General features: G+C 33.0%; 1 protein-coding gene across 1 annotated transcript in view; it reads left to right on the top strand.

The window, feature by feature from the left end:
* The window catches only part of LRRK2 (leucine rich repeat kinase 2), a 186,857-nt gene that overhangs the window by 38,222 nt on the left and 132,990 nt on the right, over positions 1-15,645 (top strand). Inside the window, exons 12-18 of the mRNA XM_007503896.3 lie at positions 2,943-3,072; positions 4,736-4,860; positions 6,266-6,378; positions 10,579-10,723; positions 11,091-11,230; positions 13,356-13,487; positions 13,566-13,736. Of these exons, the coding sequence (XP_007503958.2) occupies positions 2,943-3,072; positions 4,736-4,860; positions 6,266-6,378; positions 10,579-10,723; positions 11,091-11,230; positions 13,356-13,487; positions 13,566-13,736 (956 nt within the window). The remainder of the gene's footprint in view (positions 1-2,942; positions 3,073-4,735; positions 4,861-6,265; positions 6,379-10,578; positions 10,724-11,090; positions 11,231-13,355; positions 13,488-13,565; positions 13,737-15,645) is intronic.

Raw genomic sequence — 15,645 nt, 5'->3', positions numbered from 1 at the left:
ATTCTTGGTTGAAGTTCTAGTTCCTTTACTTTCAGAAATATCATATTCCAGGTCCTCCAGCCCTTTAATGCAGAAGCTGCTAAGTCTTGTGCTAACCTGACTGTGGCTCTACAATATTTGAATTGTTTCTTTTTGGTTGTTTGCAATATTTTCTCCTTGACCTGGGAGTTTCTGAATTTTGATGTAATATTCCTAGAAGTTATCCTTTTGAGCTCTTTTTTAGGAAGTAATTGGTGGATTCTTTAAATTTCTATTTTGTCCTCTGGTTCTAGTATAACAGGACAGTTTTGCTTGATTATTTTTATTTTCAATTTTTCTGGGTTACACATGTATTATCACACAAAACATTTCCATATTATTCATTTTTGTAACTGAATAATCTTATAAAACAAAAACTTGAAGTCATATACCAAAATAAACAAGTGGTAAATCATGTGTTTTAATCTGTATTTCTACTCCAACATTTCTTTCCCTGGAGGTGGATAGCATTATTTTTCATAAGTCCCTCAAAATTGTCCTGGATCATTGTATTGCTGTTAGTAGCAAAGTCTAACACATTTGGTTGTTCTACAATATTTCATTTACTGTGTATAATGTTCTGGTTCTGCTTATTTTGCTGTGCATCAGTTCAGTCTTTCCAACTCTTTCTGAAATCATCCTGTTCATCATTCCTTATAGCACAAAAGTATTCCCTCACCATTATATACCACATTTTGTTCAGCCATTCCCCAGTTGAGGGACATCCCTTTAGTTTCCAATTCTTTGCCACCACAAAAGTGTAGCTATAAATATTTTTGTACAAACAGGTCCTTCCCCATTTCTTTTTTATCTTGTTGGGATACAGACCTAGTAATGGTATTACAGGATCAAAGGGCATGCATTCTTTTATAGCCCTTTGGGCATAGTTCCAAATTGCTCTCCAGAATGGCACGATCAATTAATAATTCCATCAACAATGCATTAGTGTCCCAATTTTGTCACATTCCCTCCAACTTTTATTATTTTCTTATATAGTCATATTGGTCAATCTGATAGGTGTGAGGTGGTTACCTCAGAGTTGTTTTCATTTGCATTTGTCATTTTAGCCAATCTGATGGGTATGAGATGATACCTCAGAATTATTTTTGTTTGTATTTATTTTCCTAATAAGTAGTGATTTGGAGCATTTTTTCATGTACCTATATATGACTTTGATTTCTTTATCTGAAAACAGTCCATATCTTTTTTCCATTTGTCAGTTGGGGAATGACTCTTATTCTCCTACATTTGGCAAAGTTATCTATATATTTTAGATAAGAGACCTCTATCTAAGAGACTATGATTTTTTTCCTAATTTTCTATTTTCCTTCTAATCTTGGAAATATTTATTTTATTTGTACACAAATCTTTCAATTTAGTGTATTCAAAATTATCCATTTTACATCTCACAATACTGTCCATGAATCTTCTTTTTTTATTAATTCTCCACCTATACATAAATTTGATAGGTAATATGTTCCCTGTTCTTCTAATTTGCTTATGATAGCTCCTTTTATATCTACATTATGCATATATTTTGATCTTAATGAATAATATAAGATTTTGATCTTTACCTAGTTTCTGCTAATTGTCCCAGTAATTCTTATCAAATAATAATTTCTTATCCCAATAGTCTAGATCTATATTTTTGTCAAATACAAGGTTGCTATAATATGTTACTGCTATTTGTTGTGTCTGTTCTATTTCCTTAATCTACCTTTTTATTTCTTAGCCAGCACCAGATAGTTTTAATAATTGCTGTTTTACAATATAGTTTAAAATCTGGCACTGCTAGACCTTCTTTTCTATATTGATCCATGTTTAGAAATGTGTTTAACCATTCCCCAATTAATGGGGATCCACATGGTTTATAGTTTGTTTGTTTTTTTACCATTATGATAAGGGCTGCTTTCTGCATACAAGTGCTTCTCCTCTTTCTTTGTTCTTTTTTAGTAGTATTTCTGATCAAAGTGTATGCCATATTTATTGACTTTGGGGGCATAATTCCAACTTGTTTTCCAGAATAACTAGACTGTGAATATTGGTACATTAATGCGTCAGTTTCCCTACAACCCCTCCAATCTTTGCCATTCACTTTGGGGGCCATTTTTTCCAATCTGATGAGTATGAGGTAAATCCTGAGTTGCTTAAATGGGAATTTCTCTAATTATTATTATTTCAAGGAATTTTTTTCATATGGCTCTTGGTAGCTTGGACTTTTTTCCTCTTGTGAACTACTTCTTCATATCTTTTGACTGTCAATTGTGTAATGAGTTTTGTTTTTAAATATTTGAATCAGTTTCTTACAAAGCTAACAAAGATTAATTTATCAAAACAACTTGCTGAGAAAAAATTTTTTCCTCCAAGCAATTTCTTTTCTAACTTTAGCTACCCTGATTCTGTTTGTGCACAAACTTTTAAAATTTTATAAAACACAAAGTTCCCATTTCATCCAGTTTATTCCTTGTTTGGTCCTAAATTCTTTTCTTAGTTCTAGAGCAGAAAAGAAATTACTTCATTGTTTCTTTCTTCCATGTTGGATTGATTAGTGCAGGCATGTTCCTTGTAGCATAGGAATTGAGGAAGAGGTGCTGAGTGAGTTCAAGATAAGTATCAGTTCATGTTTTTTTCTTTAACCTTCTTTAGAATTCTGGTTGTATTTGACCATTGGGAGAGCTGAAGTTGCTTTGGTTATAATACACAGTTTCTGTTTTGGAAAGGTCTGACAGCTTGTGGGGATCAGAGAAAATTTTGATCTCCATCTGATTTGTCAGGTGACTTAGAAGTCTCTATTTTAGAGTAACTGTTAATGATAGACAATTTACAAAACTATATTACTCAATTTTCCTATTAACTTGTATATGAATAAATTCTTTTGTAAAATGTTTATTTAAAATTCATTTCTGAAAATAATTATCTTGCAGTTAATATCAGAAAAGCCCTATTGACCAAAGGAATATACTGGAATGTGCTGCAATTAATGATGAGACATTTAGACTTTCCTGAAGTGGCTGAAAGTGGATGTAGAATGTTAAACCATCTTTTGGAAGGAAGGTAAGGAAGAATTATGGAAATATTGAATGTGCTTGGTTTGGGATCAGATGGAATTTTGTTATAAGCAGTTTTTAATAATTAAAAAATAGTCAACATTTCACATTTAAAGGTTAAGACTTTTTTGGATGATCCTATATCTGAAAATTATGTGGCATCATCTTAGACTTAGAAGGCATTTCAGGGATACAAAGCAACATTATTTATAGAATCTTAGAATTCTTACTTAAAATTTTAACTTTTTTCATAGATGCTAGTTTTTCAGGAATAAAAGCTTTAATTTTTTGTAAGCAGTACCTACTGTATTTCAAATTATTAAAAATTGTGATAGCTAGCATTTACATAGTTTTTTTAAAAGTTTGCTATGTATTTCATTTGCTATTTTATTTTATTTGATATCATGGTACAATCAAGGGGAAATCTGCCTACTTGTATCTTTTCTATTCACTTAAATTTATAACCCACTAGCTTTGACTACCATTCAAAGCCATTAGGAGGGCTCATACATTTTTTGATCTCTCATTCAAGTTACTGAATTTTCTTAATATTGATTAAAATACATACAGAAGAGAGGAAAAGGTTACAGGGATAGGAGTTATTTCCAAATTAGCTGCATGTGTACTAACACCAGATAAGAAAAAATATAAATATGAAGAGACATTGCATTGTATTTGCTATAGCTGTATAATCTAACTTTAATCAATACTGACACATGAGAAATGGATAAAAGTAAAATAAAACAGATTTTGAGGTGTGAGAGTACTTTAAAATTATGCATAAACTGTTCTTGAAATGATGACCAGTCTCTTTGATCAGGAATATATGAGAGACTTTCAAAATTCTTTTGTAAAGAAGATTAAATTTTTACTAACTGATAAAAGGAATACAATAATTTTAAGAAAAAAATTTAGTTGCTTTCATAGAATTCACAAAATTTAGGAATGTTCATGACAAGAGTTAATATGTCTTCTTTGCTGTTTGATCATATTTCAAGTATTTATTTTATTTTTTTATAAACCCTTACCTTCCATCTTAGAATCAATACTGTGTATTGGTTCTAAGGCAGAAGAGCAGTAAGAGCTAGGCAATGGGGATTAGGTAATTTGCCCAGGGTCACACAGCTGGGAAGTGTCTGTGACCAGATTTGAACCCAGGACCTCCCATCTCTAGGCCTGACTCACCCAGCTTCCCCCACAAATATTTTTTTAATTTTTAAATTCATCTTTGGATATATTATTACATTCCATTGGAAAAATATCTAGATATAACATGTTACATATGAGAATTATATGTAGGAAGAAGAAATTAATATTTGTAGTCTCTATATCTGTCATGAGACATTATTCAGCTCTATTTATATGGCATATTGGACTTTACATAGGAAATAACTTTTTTTTTTTCCCTAGGAGAGTACAATTTAGTATGTGTAAAAAAATATAATAGTAAGATGAGAAAGTTGATTGGCTTTGGTTGGTTCTCACACTGACCCAATTTTAGAGTGCTATTCTAAAAGATCCATTTCAGAATGCTCTGAGGTCCATTGTATGCACTTTTAATTGAATTAAAATCCTGCTTAACATTCTTCTATCATTGTTGTCTTGAACATATAGATGTACTATGTAGTATGTTTCTTTTTTTATCATTTATTTAAATTCCATATCTTCAGTAACCTTAACCTAGATGTAATGGCATCAGTGACATCTCACATAATAGAAGTTATGAAAAATCACAAAACGTCATCAGCAGTGCAGCTGGAGGCATTTCGAGCAATTTTACATATTATTGTCCCAGGTAAGTTATATAATTGGTTTTGTTTGCCAGGGATAATGCCATGAGAGAAGATGCCAACTGGACTGATTTCTAACATGTCATTAAGTATCTAGACATTATGTTGCAAGTAATAAAATATTTTAGTCTAACTTAAACACTAATCTCATATTTCAAAGTTCTAATTTTTGTAGAAGCAAACAAAACTCATGTCCCAATACCAACAATAAAAAGGTAGATGAGGTCAAGGGTCCTTAGTGGACATTTAAAAAAAGAAATATGCATAAAAGGTAAAATGATCAATAAACTTTGAAATTAGGGAACTTCTAATGCTGACAACATTGTCATTGTGTGATACATTTTACAGTTTCTTTGGATATTTCTTTCACTTTCAGAGAACTGAAGATGAATTATGCTATACAGTTCATGCGAGAGAGTTTATAAAACTTAAAATCCAGATTGAGTTGTGTGGCCCTGGGCAAATCACCAAACCCTTTTTCCCTTGGTTTTCTCATCTGTAAAATGAACTGGAGAAGGAAATGGGGAGCCACTTTATTATCTTTCCCAAGAAAATACAAAATGGGGTCACAAAGATTCAAACACAACTGAAACAACTCAACAACATCAAATATTAGGAATTTCATTAAATATTTTTGAAATACTCATCAATAAAGTACTTGTTTAAAAGGAGAACCATGACCAGTCAGTTACATATGAACATATGAACATCAATTGAATTAAAGTGAGAATTTATTTATAAAGATTTATTCCCCCACTTTGAGGCTCCCACTATGCCATCAGTTATCAGCTAGTGTATGTTATCTTGCATATCTGACTCCAACTTCTAATTTTTTTACATTCTCATCTACACAATACTATAATAAAGCCATGTGTAGACTATTTTCTCTTTCTATAATTCTATTACAACTTCAACATTTTGTTAGCCTCATTTCACTAAAATTAAGGTGGTGGTGCCCCCCCATCATTATCACATTTTACATTCTTTGTCATAATATCTAGTTGTATGCTTTTTACATACCACATCTTCTATCTGACTGTCCCTTGTGCGTCAGACACTCAGGACTGAATTTTCTCTTAACTAGTGTAGTTTTGGTTGAAGTTGATTAAGCTTCTTAATCTTAGCCTGCCAGCACACTGAAAACAACAAAAATCATTTTATTTTATCAGATACTTCATCTATCTTAATTTTCTCATCCTTCATTTGTATTCAGCAAATAAAAATATATACAACATTCAGTTCAGATTTCTTACCTCATGATGTAGTATTAAATTATGTAAACTCTTTACAAGTTTTCTTCTGTTCCAAAGCCTAACAAATAACCTATTGTTTATGAAGTTGCATAATATCAAGAAGTCTATTAAATTTTTAAAATTTCCCTCTAAAAACTAGTCATTTTTTCCTGTTTAGAATCAAAGAAGGAACATGAGGAAGATTCTTCACTAAATATAAATCTTAAAGTCATTAAAAACTCATGCCTCCTGAATGATATTCACAAGCTGGTTCTAGGTGCTTTAAATAAGGTATGTTTAGAAATTCATTTTTCATTTCTATAGTATCCCAAAGTAAATGTAACTAAAATATTCTTATTTAGGTTCCCTCCAGACCTAAAGAGTAATTATATTTTAGCTCTTATTACTTACATTAATAGCCCAAAGGTTACCAAGTTAGTTACCAAGATTATTAGACTTTGTTACCTGTTTTTTACTCACAATCCTATTTGAGTAACAATCTCCTGAGTTAATAAAGGTTCCCATTCAAGTCTTGTGTCTGGTACATATTATATGTATTATATTTTTAAAATTTTATTAATATTATTAATTTAAAAAACCCTTACATTCTGTTTTAGAATCAATACTGTATATTGGTTCCAATACCGAAGAGTGGTAAGGACTAGGCAGTGAGAGATAAACAATTTGCCCAGGATCACACAGATAGGAAATGTCTGAAGCTAGATTTGAACCTCCCATCTCTGGACCTAGAGTTGATACTAAGTATCATTTCCAAATCAGAATGGTAAAGGCTAGACAATTAGGGTTAAGTGACTTGCTCATGTTACATAGCTAGAAAGTTTCTAAGGCTAGATTTGAGCCCAAGACCTCTTGCCTCCGGGTCTGGCTCTCTATCCACTGACCCACCTAGTTGCGCCTGAGTCACTTAATTTCTAGATACCATGAGCAACTCCCTAAGATTATACATTGTCAAATAGTTGCTAATGTCCATTAAGGGAAGTAATTTCCATATTGAAAATTATTTGTGACCCCCCCAAAAAATCACAATGCCTAATCACAAGAGTAAAAAAAGACTGATTTTTCTGTTTAATATCACTGGGTAATTTTTTTTCCTCGTTCTGCTTAATTCACACATTATCAATTCATAGCTTCCCCTCCCCCTCTAAACTGCCCATGTCATAATTTCTTATGGCACAATAACATTGTTACATTCATATATCACAATGTGTTTAAACATTTCCCAATGAGGGAGAACCCCCTTAGTTTCTAATTTTTGTTTGCTGGAAAACAGGATGCTAAAATATTTTTAGGCATATGAGTGCTCTCCCTCTCCCCTTCCCTCTTAGCCCTCTCCCTCTCCCTCTCCCTTTCTGTCTCCCTCCCTTTCTTCTCCCCCTAACCCCCCATCTCTTTCTCAGAAGTTCTGATCTAGCAATGTAACAGTTGGGCCAATTATATATGTTTTGACACCTAGTTTCAAATCACTTTCCAGAATGGCCGGACCAGTTCAGAACTCTGCCAGCTTTAACCCTATTTTCAGTGATCTTTGAAATATACAGAGGAATTAGATTGCTTTCATTAGTAATTAGAGAAAATATCCAGATCTTTGAAAAATAGAAATAGGGTAGAGTTTTCCCAGCCAGTCTGATATCAACTTTTGGCAAAATTACAGAAAATGCCTTGGGAGTAGTTATTGTAAATTTCTAAAAAAGAAAGTGGTAACTACAGAAAAAACTGAGATCATGAACAGGTTATGACAGACACACATTTTTATCTAGTCATAGAAATTATATATATACATATATAATTTACCTAAATTTTAAAAATTGATAAAATTTATCATACTGTTATTAGGAAAAAGATGAAATGACATGCACCAATTTATATTATAGTTTGTTGGATTCAGAAGTGGTTGAAAATGTGGCTCCATAAAATATTTATTTGTACAAAATTTTTTATCTATACAATATTTATTAATGATTTTTTACTAGTCTGGAAGGAAATGTCCAGTGGCGTGCCACAGGACCCTATGGGTTGCTCCTATACAGTTTAACAATTTGGTCAATTATTTGAATAAAGAATAGGTGGTATGCTCATCCGCTTTGCAAAGGACCCAAAGCTAGGAGGGAAACTTAATACACGAGACAAATAATATCCAAACATATCTCAAAATGCTGGAATATTAATACATTGAGAAGGTAATTGTAGCCCCTTCAGCCTGACACATGGCTGGCAACAAAACCCAACTCCATATTCTACTTCTCCTTTCCCTGTTTCTGGTATAGAGGAGCCTTGGTTCTAGGATGCCTGTTTGCTTGGGTCAGTTCAGTAACATCAGCTTTGCAAAGCTCTGATATGTCAGTGCCGAGCCAAGGAAATGAGGGAACAGCAGGAATGGAACAGGATACTGGGAAAGGGAACCAATGGGGTGAGTGGACCCTGTGCAGCATTCTTCTAAGTATAATGGAAAGAGCTTAGCATCCAGATAGGGCTAGTTCTGTCTGGGACACCTAAGCTGGTGGACCATGAATTGACCAGTGTGGGAGGAGGCAGAGACATTTTTGAGGAAATCACCAGCAGAGAGAACAAAAGTCATAAAGTGATTAATAAAGGAGAAAAAGGAAAAATAAAAAATAATGAAATTACTAAAGATCTAGGGGAAAAGATAACTCAAAAATCTTAAACATAAGCAGATAAACTCACAGAGGGAAATATGAACTACTAAGGAAATATGGCTTCCAGATCTAGTAAAATGAGTTTAGGCATTTATGAACACATATATCAAACAAAGGAAACTGATTTTGATGGAACAAGGACCCTATGAAAGTAAGGAGAATGTGGAATCACAATATGCTCATCCTGAGTGATTCAAAACAGAAATGAGAATTATAAAAGGCCTTCAAAGTAAAAATAATGGGAAGAATAGAAAAACTGAAATTTGCAATGTCAAGTTTCACTGAAGAAAATATACAATAGATTGCAAATGTAAATTCCTACACATAAATGTGAAGGACAGTGGAGAAGAAGAGAAACAAAATAATAACACTAAAAGAGATTGTGCTTTTGTAAGTAGAACAAACTGATCTCAAAGACAGAATGCATAAAGATAATCTATGATAGAAAAGGAAAATGACAAATGTTGGTGGGCATGTGGGGAAATTGGAACACTAATTGTTGGTGGTATTGTAAACTGATCCAACCATTGTGGAGAGCAATTTAGAACTATGCCCAAAGGGTTACAACACTGAGATACTCTTTGAGCCAGTAATATTACTACTAGGTCTGCATCCCAAAGAGATGAAAACAAGTGTGGGTGCTTCAGTGCTATCTGTAAGGGACCAAGCAAACTTGTGCATCTTGAAGCCAAGGTTTCTCCACACTATAAAGAGGATGAGGGGAACTGGGTTTGGCAGTTGGGTTTGGTTGCCATCCATGTGACAGGTCCTTGAATCTGCTAGTACAGTTTTGTTTCTGGTAATGTGGGAGGTAGAGGAGAGGTGCTAAGTGAGCTCAGAGCAGGCATCAGTTCAGATGTTTTTTAAAATACCGTTTGAATTCTGAGGGTGGTAAACCATAGAGATGGGATGGTTGCCTTATCTTTGGCACATCATTTCTGTTTTAGAGAGGCTTGGGAGGTTGTGGAGATCAGAAAAAATGCCTTGTCCATCTTGTTGCTCATATGATCTGGAAAATGGAAACCAATTATAATGAAATACAACTATCAAACTATTTTAAATAAATTTCACAAACTCTAAGTTAGGAAAACCTGTTTTAGAGACAGTGTTGTAGTTTTCATCTGTCATTTGGCCTATGCAAAATACTAAATAATTTTATTCTTTATTTTTGAAGATCATGGTTATGTTCATAAGTCCTACAAGGACAAGGGATATCACATGAGATTTATATATCATATATCAAATATAAGATTTATTTGTATGCAGAAATTTATTTGATGTAAGTTTCCTTCCTGGCTAAATGTTGACATTTAATAGGCTGCTTTTTTACTTCAAGAAGTGTGTTAACTGATATTTTCGCATGTTAATAATGGTTTGATTACTTAATATTTTAAATATGTTTTAAAGAATTGAGAAAAACAATACTTCAAATATGTTTTAAATTTGAACATAAGGATAACTACACAATTGTAGTAATCATATTATATGATTATGATATCATATATAATATAAATATTATAAAATGTTTATATATAGTATATAATATAAATATAATAATAATATTAATGGGTTCAATTAAGGGACTAAATATGTGATATCTTAAACACATATTTATAAAATAATTCTTAGAATCTTATATTAGATGGATCTAGAATTGTGATTTTATATATATATATATATATATATATAGTTTTAACAATCTTGATATGTAGATATTTTAAACCATGAAGAAAGTAAATCCTAGTTTTGGAAAATCAATAATCTTTCTTTTATTATTTACCTTTCAATCTTTTTTTTTCTTATTTGAAATTTTTAGTTCATTGGAAATCCTGGAATTCAAATATGTGGACTAAAAATCATTTCTTCTTTAGTAAATTGTTCTGGTGCATTAGAAATGTTTTCTCAACAAGGGGCCCTTGATTCAGTATTACATACACTACAGATGTATCCAGATGACAGAGGTCAGTAGAAATATATTTCCTTTTTAGTAGGTAAGATTTACAATAGCTTGGCATAGGTAACACAAAGTTATTGGGTTGGAAAAGGATTGAGAATTCACACCTCTCTTCCTTCATTGCAGAGGTAAGAATGGATTATTGCATATAATGTCAGGCATGGTTGATATGCACATTAATTTTGCTCAGTTGCTTTTTTTCTTATCTATTTTTAAATCTGTGCTATAAAGGAGGGGGGAATAAGGGATATTTTAGAGATAGAATTATGCAAAAGCAAAATGTAGCAATAGAAATAAGGGAGACATTTTTAATTGTCTTCCTACTTCTTATTTTGAGAGCCATTGTTCTTATGTTCCCTTTTTTCTTGTCCTAGGAATTCAGTGCCTGGGTTTGAGTCTACTAGGAAGCTTGATTACAAAAAAGAATTTGTGCACAGAAACACAGGATCTGCTTGCAAACATTCTGGTTTCCAGCTTACAACGATTTAAGGATGTTGTTGAAGTACAGATAAGTGTATGTGAATTATTTTAAAGCAAATTTAAAAGTATGTATAATTTTTATCAGTTATTCAGCTCCATTTAATCAGAGATGGCTGTCTCCTGGATACACATTCCTAGAATCAGAATGATTATTGTTCTTGATCAGCATACTTACTTTATCCAGGCAGTATTTACCATAGCAAGTACATGGTACATTAATATAATTTATTAATACAAGTTAACTGTATCCTACAAAACTAATAAAATTTTAGGATTTAAGTATTTTAGAACAAATATGAACCATAGAGAAAATTTTCTCAAGTAGCTTCTTTCTTTACTTTATTTTAAAAAATCCTCAAATCCCTCATACTTAAGGTACACTTGATCTTTAAAAATCCCAGGAGGTTCTCTTAGCTCATGGTTCTCATGAACTTTGTTTGACTTTCATTACTTAACTGTTAGAGTGAGTTATCAGTAGTTGACTTTTAGTCATATAATGTCTATTGCTCTGATCCATTTATTTAAAAATTTTCTTTCACAGGTGAGTCTTTCTGCACCTTTTTTTTAGAGAAAAATAAGTAAAACATATTAATTATAACTCCCATTCTGGTATAGAATTGAGCTAATTAAGTTAAAGAAAAGACAACATCATAGGATTTAAAAGAAAAAATGAGGTGGAACTTTAAATTTGTTTAATCAAATGTCTATTTTTTATATTGCTTATAAAGAATGACTACATTTAAGCTATTGTTTTGATTTTTGTGGTGGTTACAAAGCCTTTGCATTTCATTCCAGAGATCCAAGATCAATAGGTACTTTATTATCCTGATACCTCAATATTTTTAGAATAAAAGCAAACTAATAAAATAGCTACGTATTTTTGCTTACAGTGAACTTAGTTACAAAATTATGGAATCTCAAAAATACAAGGAAGATCTAGGACAACATATGTGACAAGGGTAATAGGGGAATTTCTTCCCTGTCCCATGTCTTTCCCAACTTTAGTTCATCTTCTTCTTAGCTGTCAAAGGGACCCTCCTAAAGGTCAGCTCTGATCATGCAATATATACCACCCCCCTCTCAAAAAACTATAATGCCTTCTTACTACCTCCAAGATCAAATGTAAAATCTTCTGTACAGCTTTGAAAGCTCTTTACCACCTAGGTCTTTATTCTCTTTCACTTATTACACTTTGATCATTGCTCAGTATTCTATGATCAAGACAGTGACCTAGTTGTTCACACATGGCAGTCCATCTCCTGACTTTATGATGCCCCTTTACTGGCTATTTCTCCCCCATCCCCCAAATACTCTTCCTCTTCTCTTCTACCTCCAGATTGACTTCAAAACCCAGTCACTATTGTATCAAGGAAAGTTTGCAAAGCTGATTGACAGCCAGCTCTGTAGAATTTTCATTTGAGGGCTGTCAATCAGCTTTGCAAACTTTCCATGCTAAAGTATCCCACCTTCTGCAAGAGGTCTTTCCTTTGGGAGAAGGGAGGGAAGAGGGAAGGGAAAAAATGAATCATGTAAACAGAAAAATATTTAAAAATAAAAGAGGTCTTTCCTGTTCCCACCTCTACTTTATTCATATATATGGAAAAAGTAAGATTCTAAAGATGAGATATTTAGCTCAGTCTTCATGTTTACATCTCACTCTTTAATTTACACCTTATATAGCCTCTGGAAAACTCTACAGTCATGAGATAATTACAGTGAAATAAGCAACAGATATCTTGGTATTATAGATTAGCTTTGACCTTGTAGAACCCTTGAATGTGTCTTGATGCTGAGGTGTCTTTGTATCACATTTGAAAACTGCTGTTTTGTCTAATTCCTTCATTTTACAAACAAGGGTGGGGGTGGGGTGGGAGAATGACCAGAGATATGATTTGCTAAGATCAAAGATCTTAGCTAATTAACTAGAATGCTAACTCTTATACTTAATCCTATTTTGTAATGAACAAAAAATAAAATATTACTAAATAGACCATACTGAAATTCAAATGAAATTAATTGGAATAGTCAAATTCTGACCAATAATATCTGCATATCTAAATGAAATATCCTAAATTTTAAGTACATTTAACAAATTCTTTGTATTTTGCTCCTTTTCTCATTGGTTGTTTATTTTGTCTTTGTATGTGTCATATTTTCAGGGATTTCAAACAACTTTGGCAATACTTGAATTATCACTTTGCTTTGCAAGGCTGCTGCTAAATTATCATTCATATGACTCACTAATTTTTTATCAGTTATCCCGGTGTTTCACTGAACAAATGGATCATCAGGTAAACATTTCTTCTGACTCTTGTATTAGTCATGGATTTATCTGTTCCCCAATTGCCATTTATTTCCTTTCTTTTTAGTTTCAGAACCTTTGTTGCAAGTTCTTTGCCAAAATAACTAGTGATGATGATATTAAAAACGTACTACTGGTGAGAGCCTGTGAGGAGAACAATAGCTTCATGGCTGAATGTCTCCTCCTTTTGGGAGCTGATATTAATAAAGTGAATGGAAAAACTTCTTTAATCTGCCAGGTAAATATTCAAATGACTGCTATTATTTTAAAATAAGAGAAGTCATGGTAAGGAGTGAGTACCTTCTGCTATGGAGGATTGGCAGTATAAAAAGGTTGAGATAAAGTACCACATATGAAGAAGAGGAAGCTGGGAGAGTTTCCTGGATTGCATTGTACATGGACTGAAATGCTGAGGTATAAGGCTCTCAAAGGTCAGACTGGGGTTATTAGTTTTAAATGCCAAAAAAAAAGTGATTTTGGAAGTAATAACTATTATTAATTGAGTATATTCCATGAAGATATATGATGAAATCTGACTACAGATTGGATATATGGGCTGAGTGGAAAAGCTTGACAATTCACAAGATTGTGAACAACCTAGAAGTGTCCTCAATGGAAATAGGAATGTGCAGAAGAGAGATAGGTTTTTGGGGGTGGAATCATAATTTTGGACATTTTGAGTCTATTAGACATCTACATTGAAATATTTATTAGGAAGCTGGTCACTATTTTTGTGTGACTTGAGTTTTGGCTAGGGCACTGATATCCAAGGAGGCTTATGCAGCTTTTTCAGTACCCCAGTCTTCATGGCCTTCTGTCAGCCTACCCCACTGTAGGTATACACCCCTAGGCTGCCACACTCAAGGTCAGACCTTGACAGCATTCCCTTTCCCAAAGTCCACTTTACCTTAGAGAAAGCTAGAATCTAGCTAATGGGCTGACCTCTGCCAGTATGCATATTAGTAGTTGGATAGTGTACTAGTGGGGAAATCAAGAAGGAACCAAAGTTTTGACAGATACTTGAGAAAGAAGGAACAGATAAAGAGTAGCACCAATTCTCCTTTCCCTCAGGCAGAGCTTTTTGACTAATGGAGTCAGATCTGATTAGAGCTGAAAGGTAAGAGGAAATCCCCTTCAGTCTCTTTATTCGTTAGTTGATGTATTTGTAATCCCCCTTCTAGTATATTTAAAGATGTTAGAGTCTTCAGTAAAGTAAAATGAACTATTTCTTGGGTAAAGGGTTAAGGTATAAAGGAGGAGAGAGGAAACAGGAAGTCCCTGACTATTTCCTTCCTATAGATGTTTTCAGGGGGTTTGAAGTACAAGTCTGGGACTAAGTCCCAGGCTATGTGTTAATGTCTTTGTGGGCTCAAGATGTTGGTACTTCTTGTCTCAGAGATATGGTTGAATGAATCTTCTGCAGGATAGACTATTTCCTTCCCTGAAGGGAAAAAGTCTCTATCCTACTAATGTATCAGATAAATGATCTGGATCTTCTACTGCTCAGCAAAGGATTTAATGAGTATAGCTTGTCTGCTCAGTAAGGATTTTGTTCCTTCCCTCTTCAAGCCAAGGAGAGAAGAATTCAGCAGTTACCAACTGTTCCTCCTTTAACTTAGTGGGAATGGTCCATTCCCATCCCCTGATGGCAGCAGAATTCCATCTCATATTTTTCTGAGATAGCTTTGCAAAATCCAGTCTTTTGATTCATTTTAGCATTTCTCTCTTCCACAATAGTTGTCTATGATATTTCCTTACCCAGACTATTTTTGTCCTGGGGAAAAGGATTTTTAATTATAGCTTAACATTATAATAGAAGTCTTTTTCTGTATACTTTATAGAATTACTCAATACACATTTATTCAGTACCTACTCTATGCAAAGCATTGCTATGCTCTGGAGGTACAGATAAAAATGAAACTATTCTTCCTCTCACAGAACTTAAATACTTCTTTTTTTTTCTCCTTGTTGAGGGGAAAGGGGAACAATATATATATATATATATATATATCCTATTTATTTTGTATTTACTTATATATATATATAAATGTTGAGAGCTTGAGCTTATATATATGTATATGTATATATATATATATATATGTGTGTGTGTGTGTGTGTGTTTGTGTGTGTGTGTGTGTGTACAAAAG

The sequence above is a fragment of the Monodelphis domestica genome, chromosome 5 (assembly GCF_027887165.1).
Source record: "Monodelphis domestica isolate mMonDom1 chromosome 5, mMonDom1.pri, whole genome shotgun sequence".
Classification (NCBI taxonomy): Eukaryota; Metazoa; Chordata; class Mammalia; order Didelphimorphia; family Didelphidae; genus Monodelphis; species Monodelphis domestica.
Note: the sequence above shows the minus strand (reverse complement) of the source record. Positions and strands in the feature narration are given on the sequence as shown.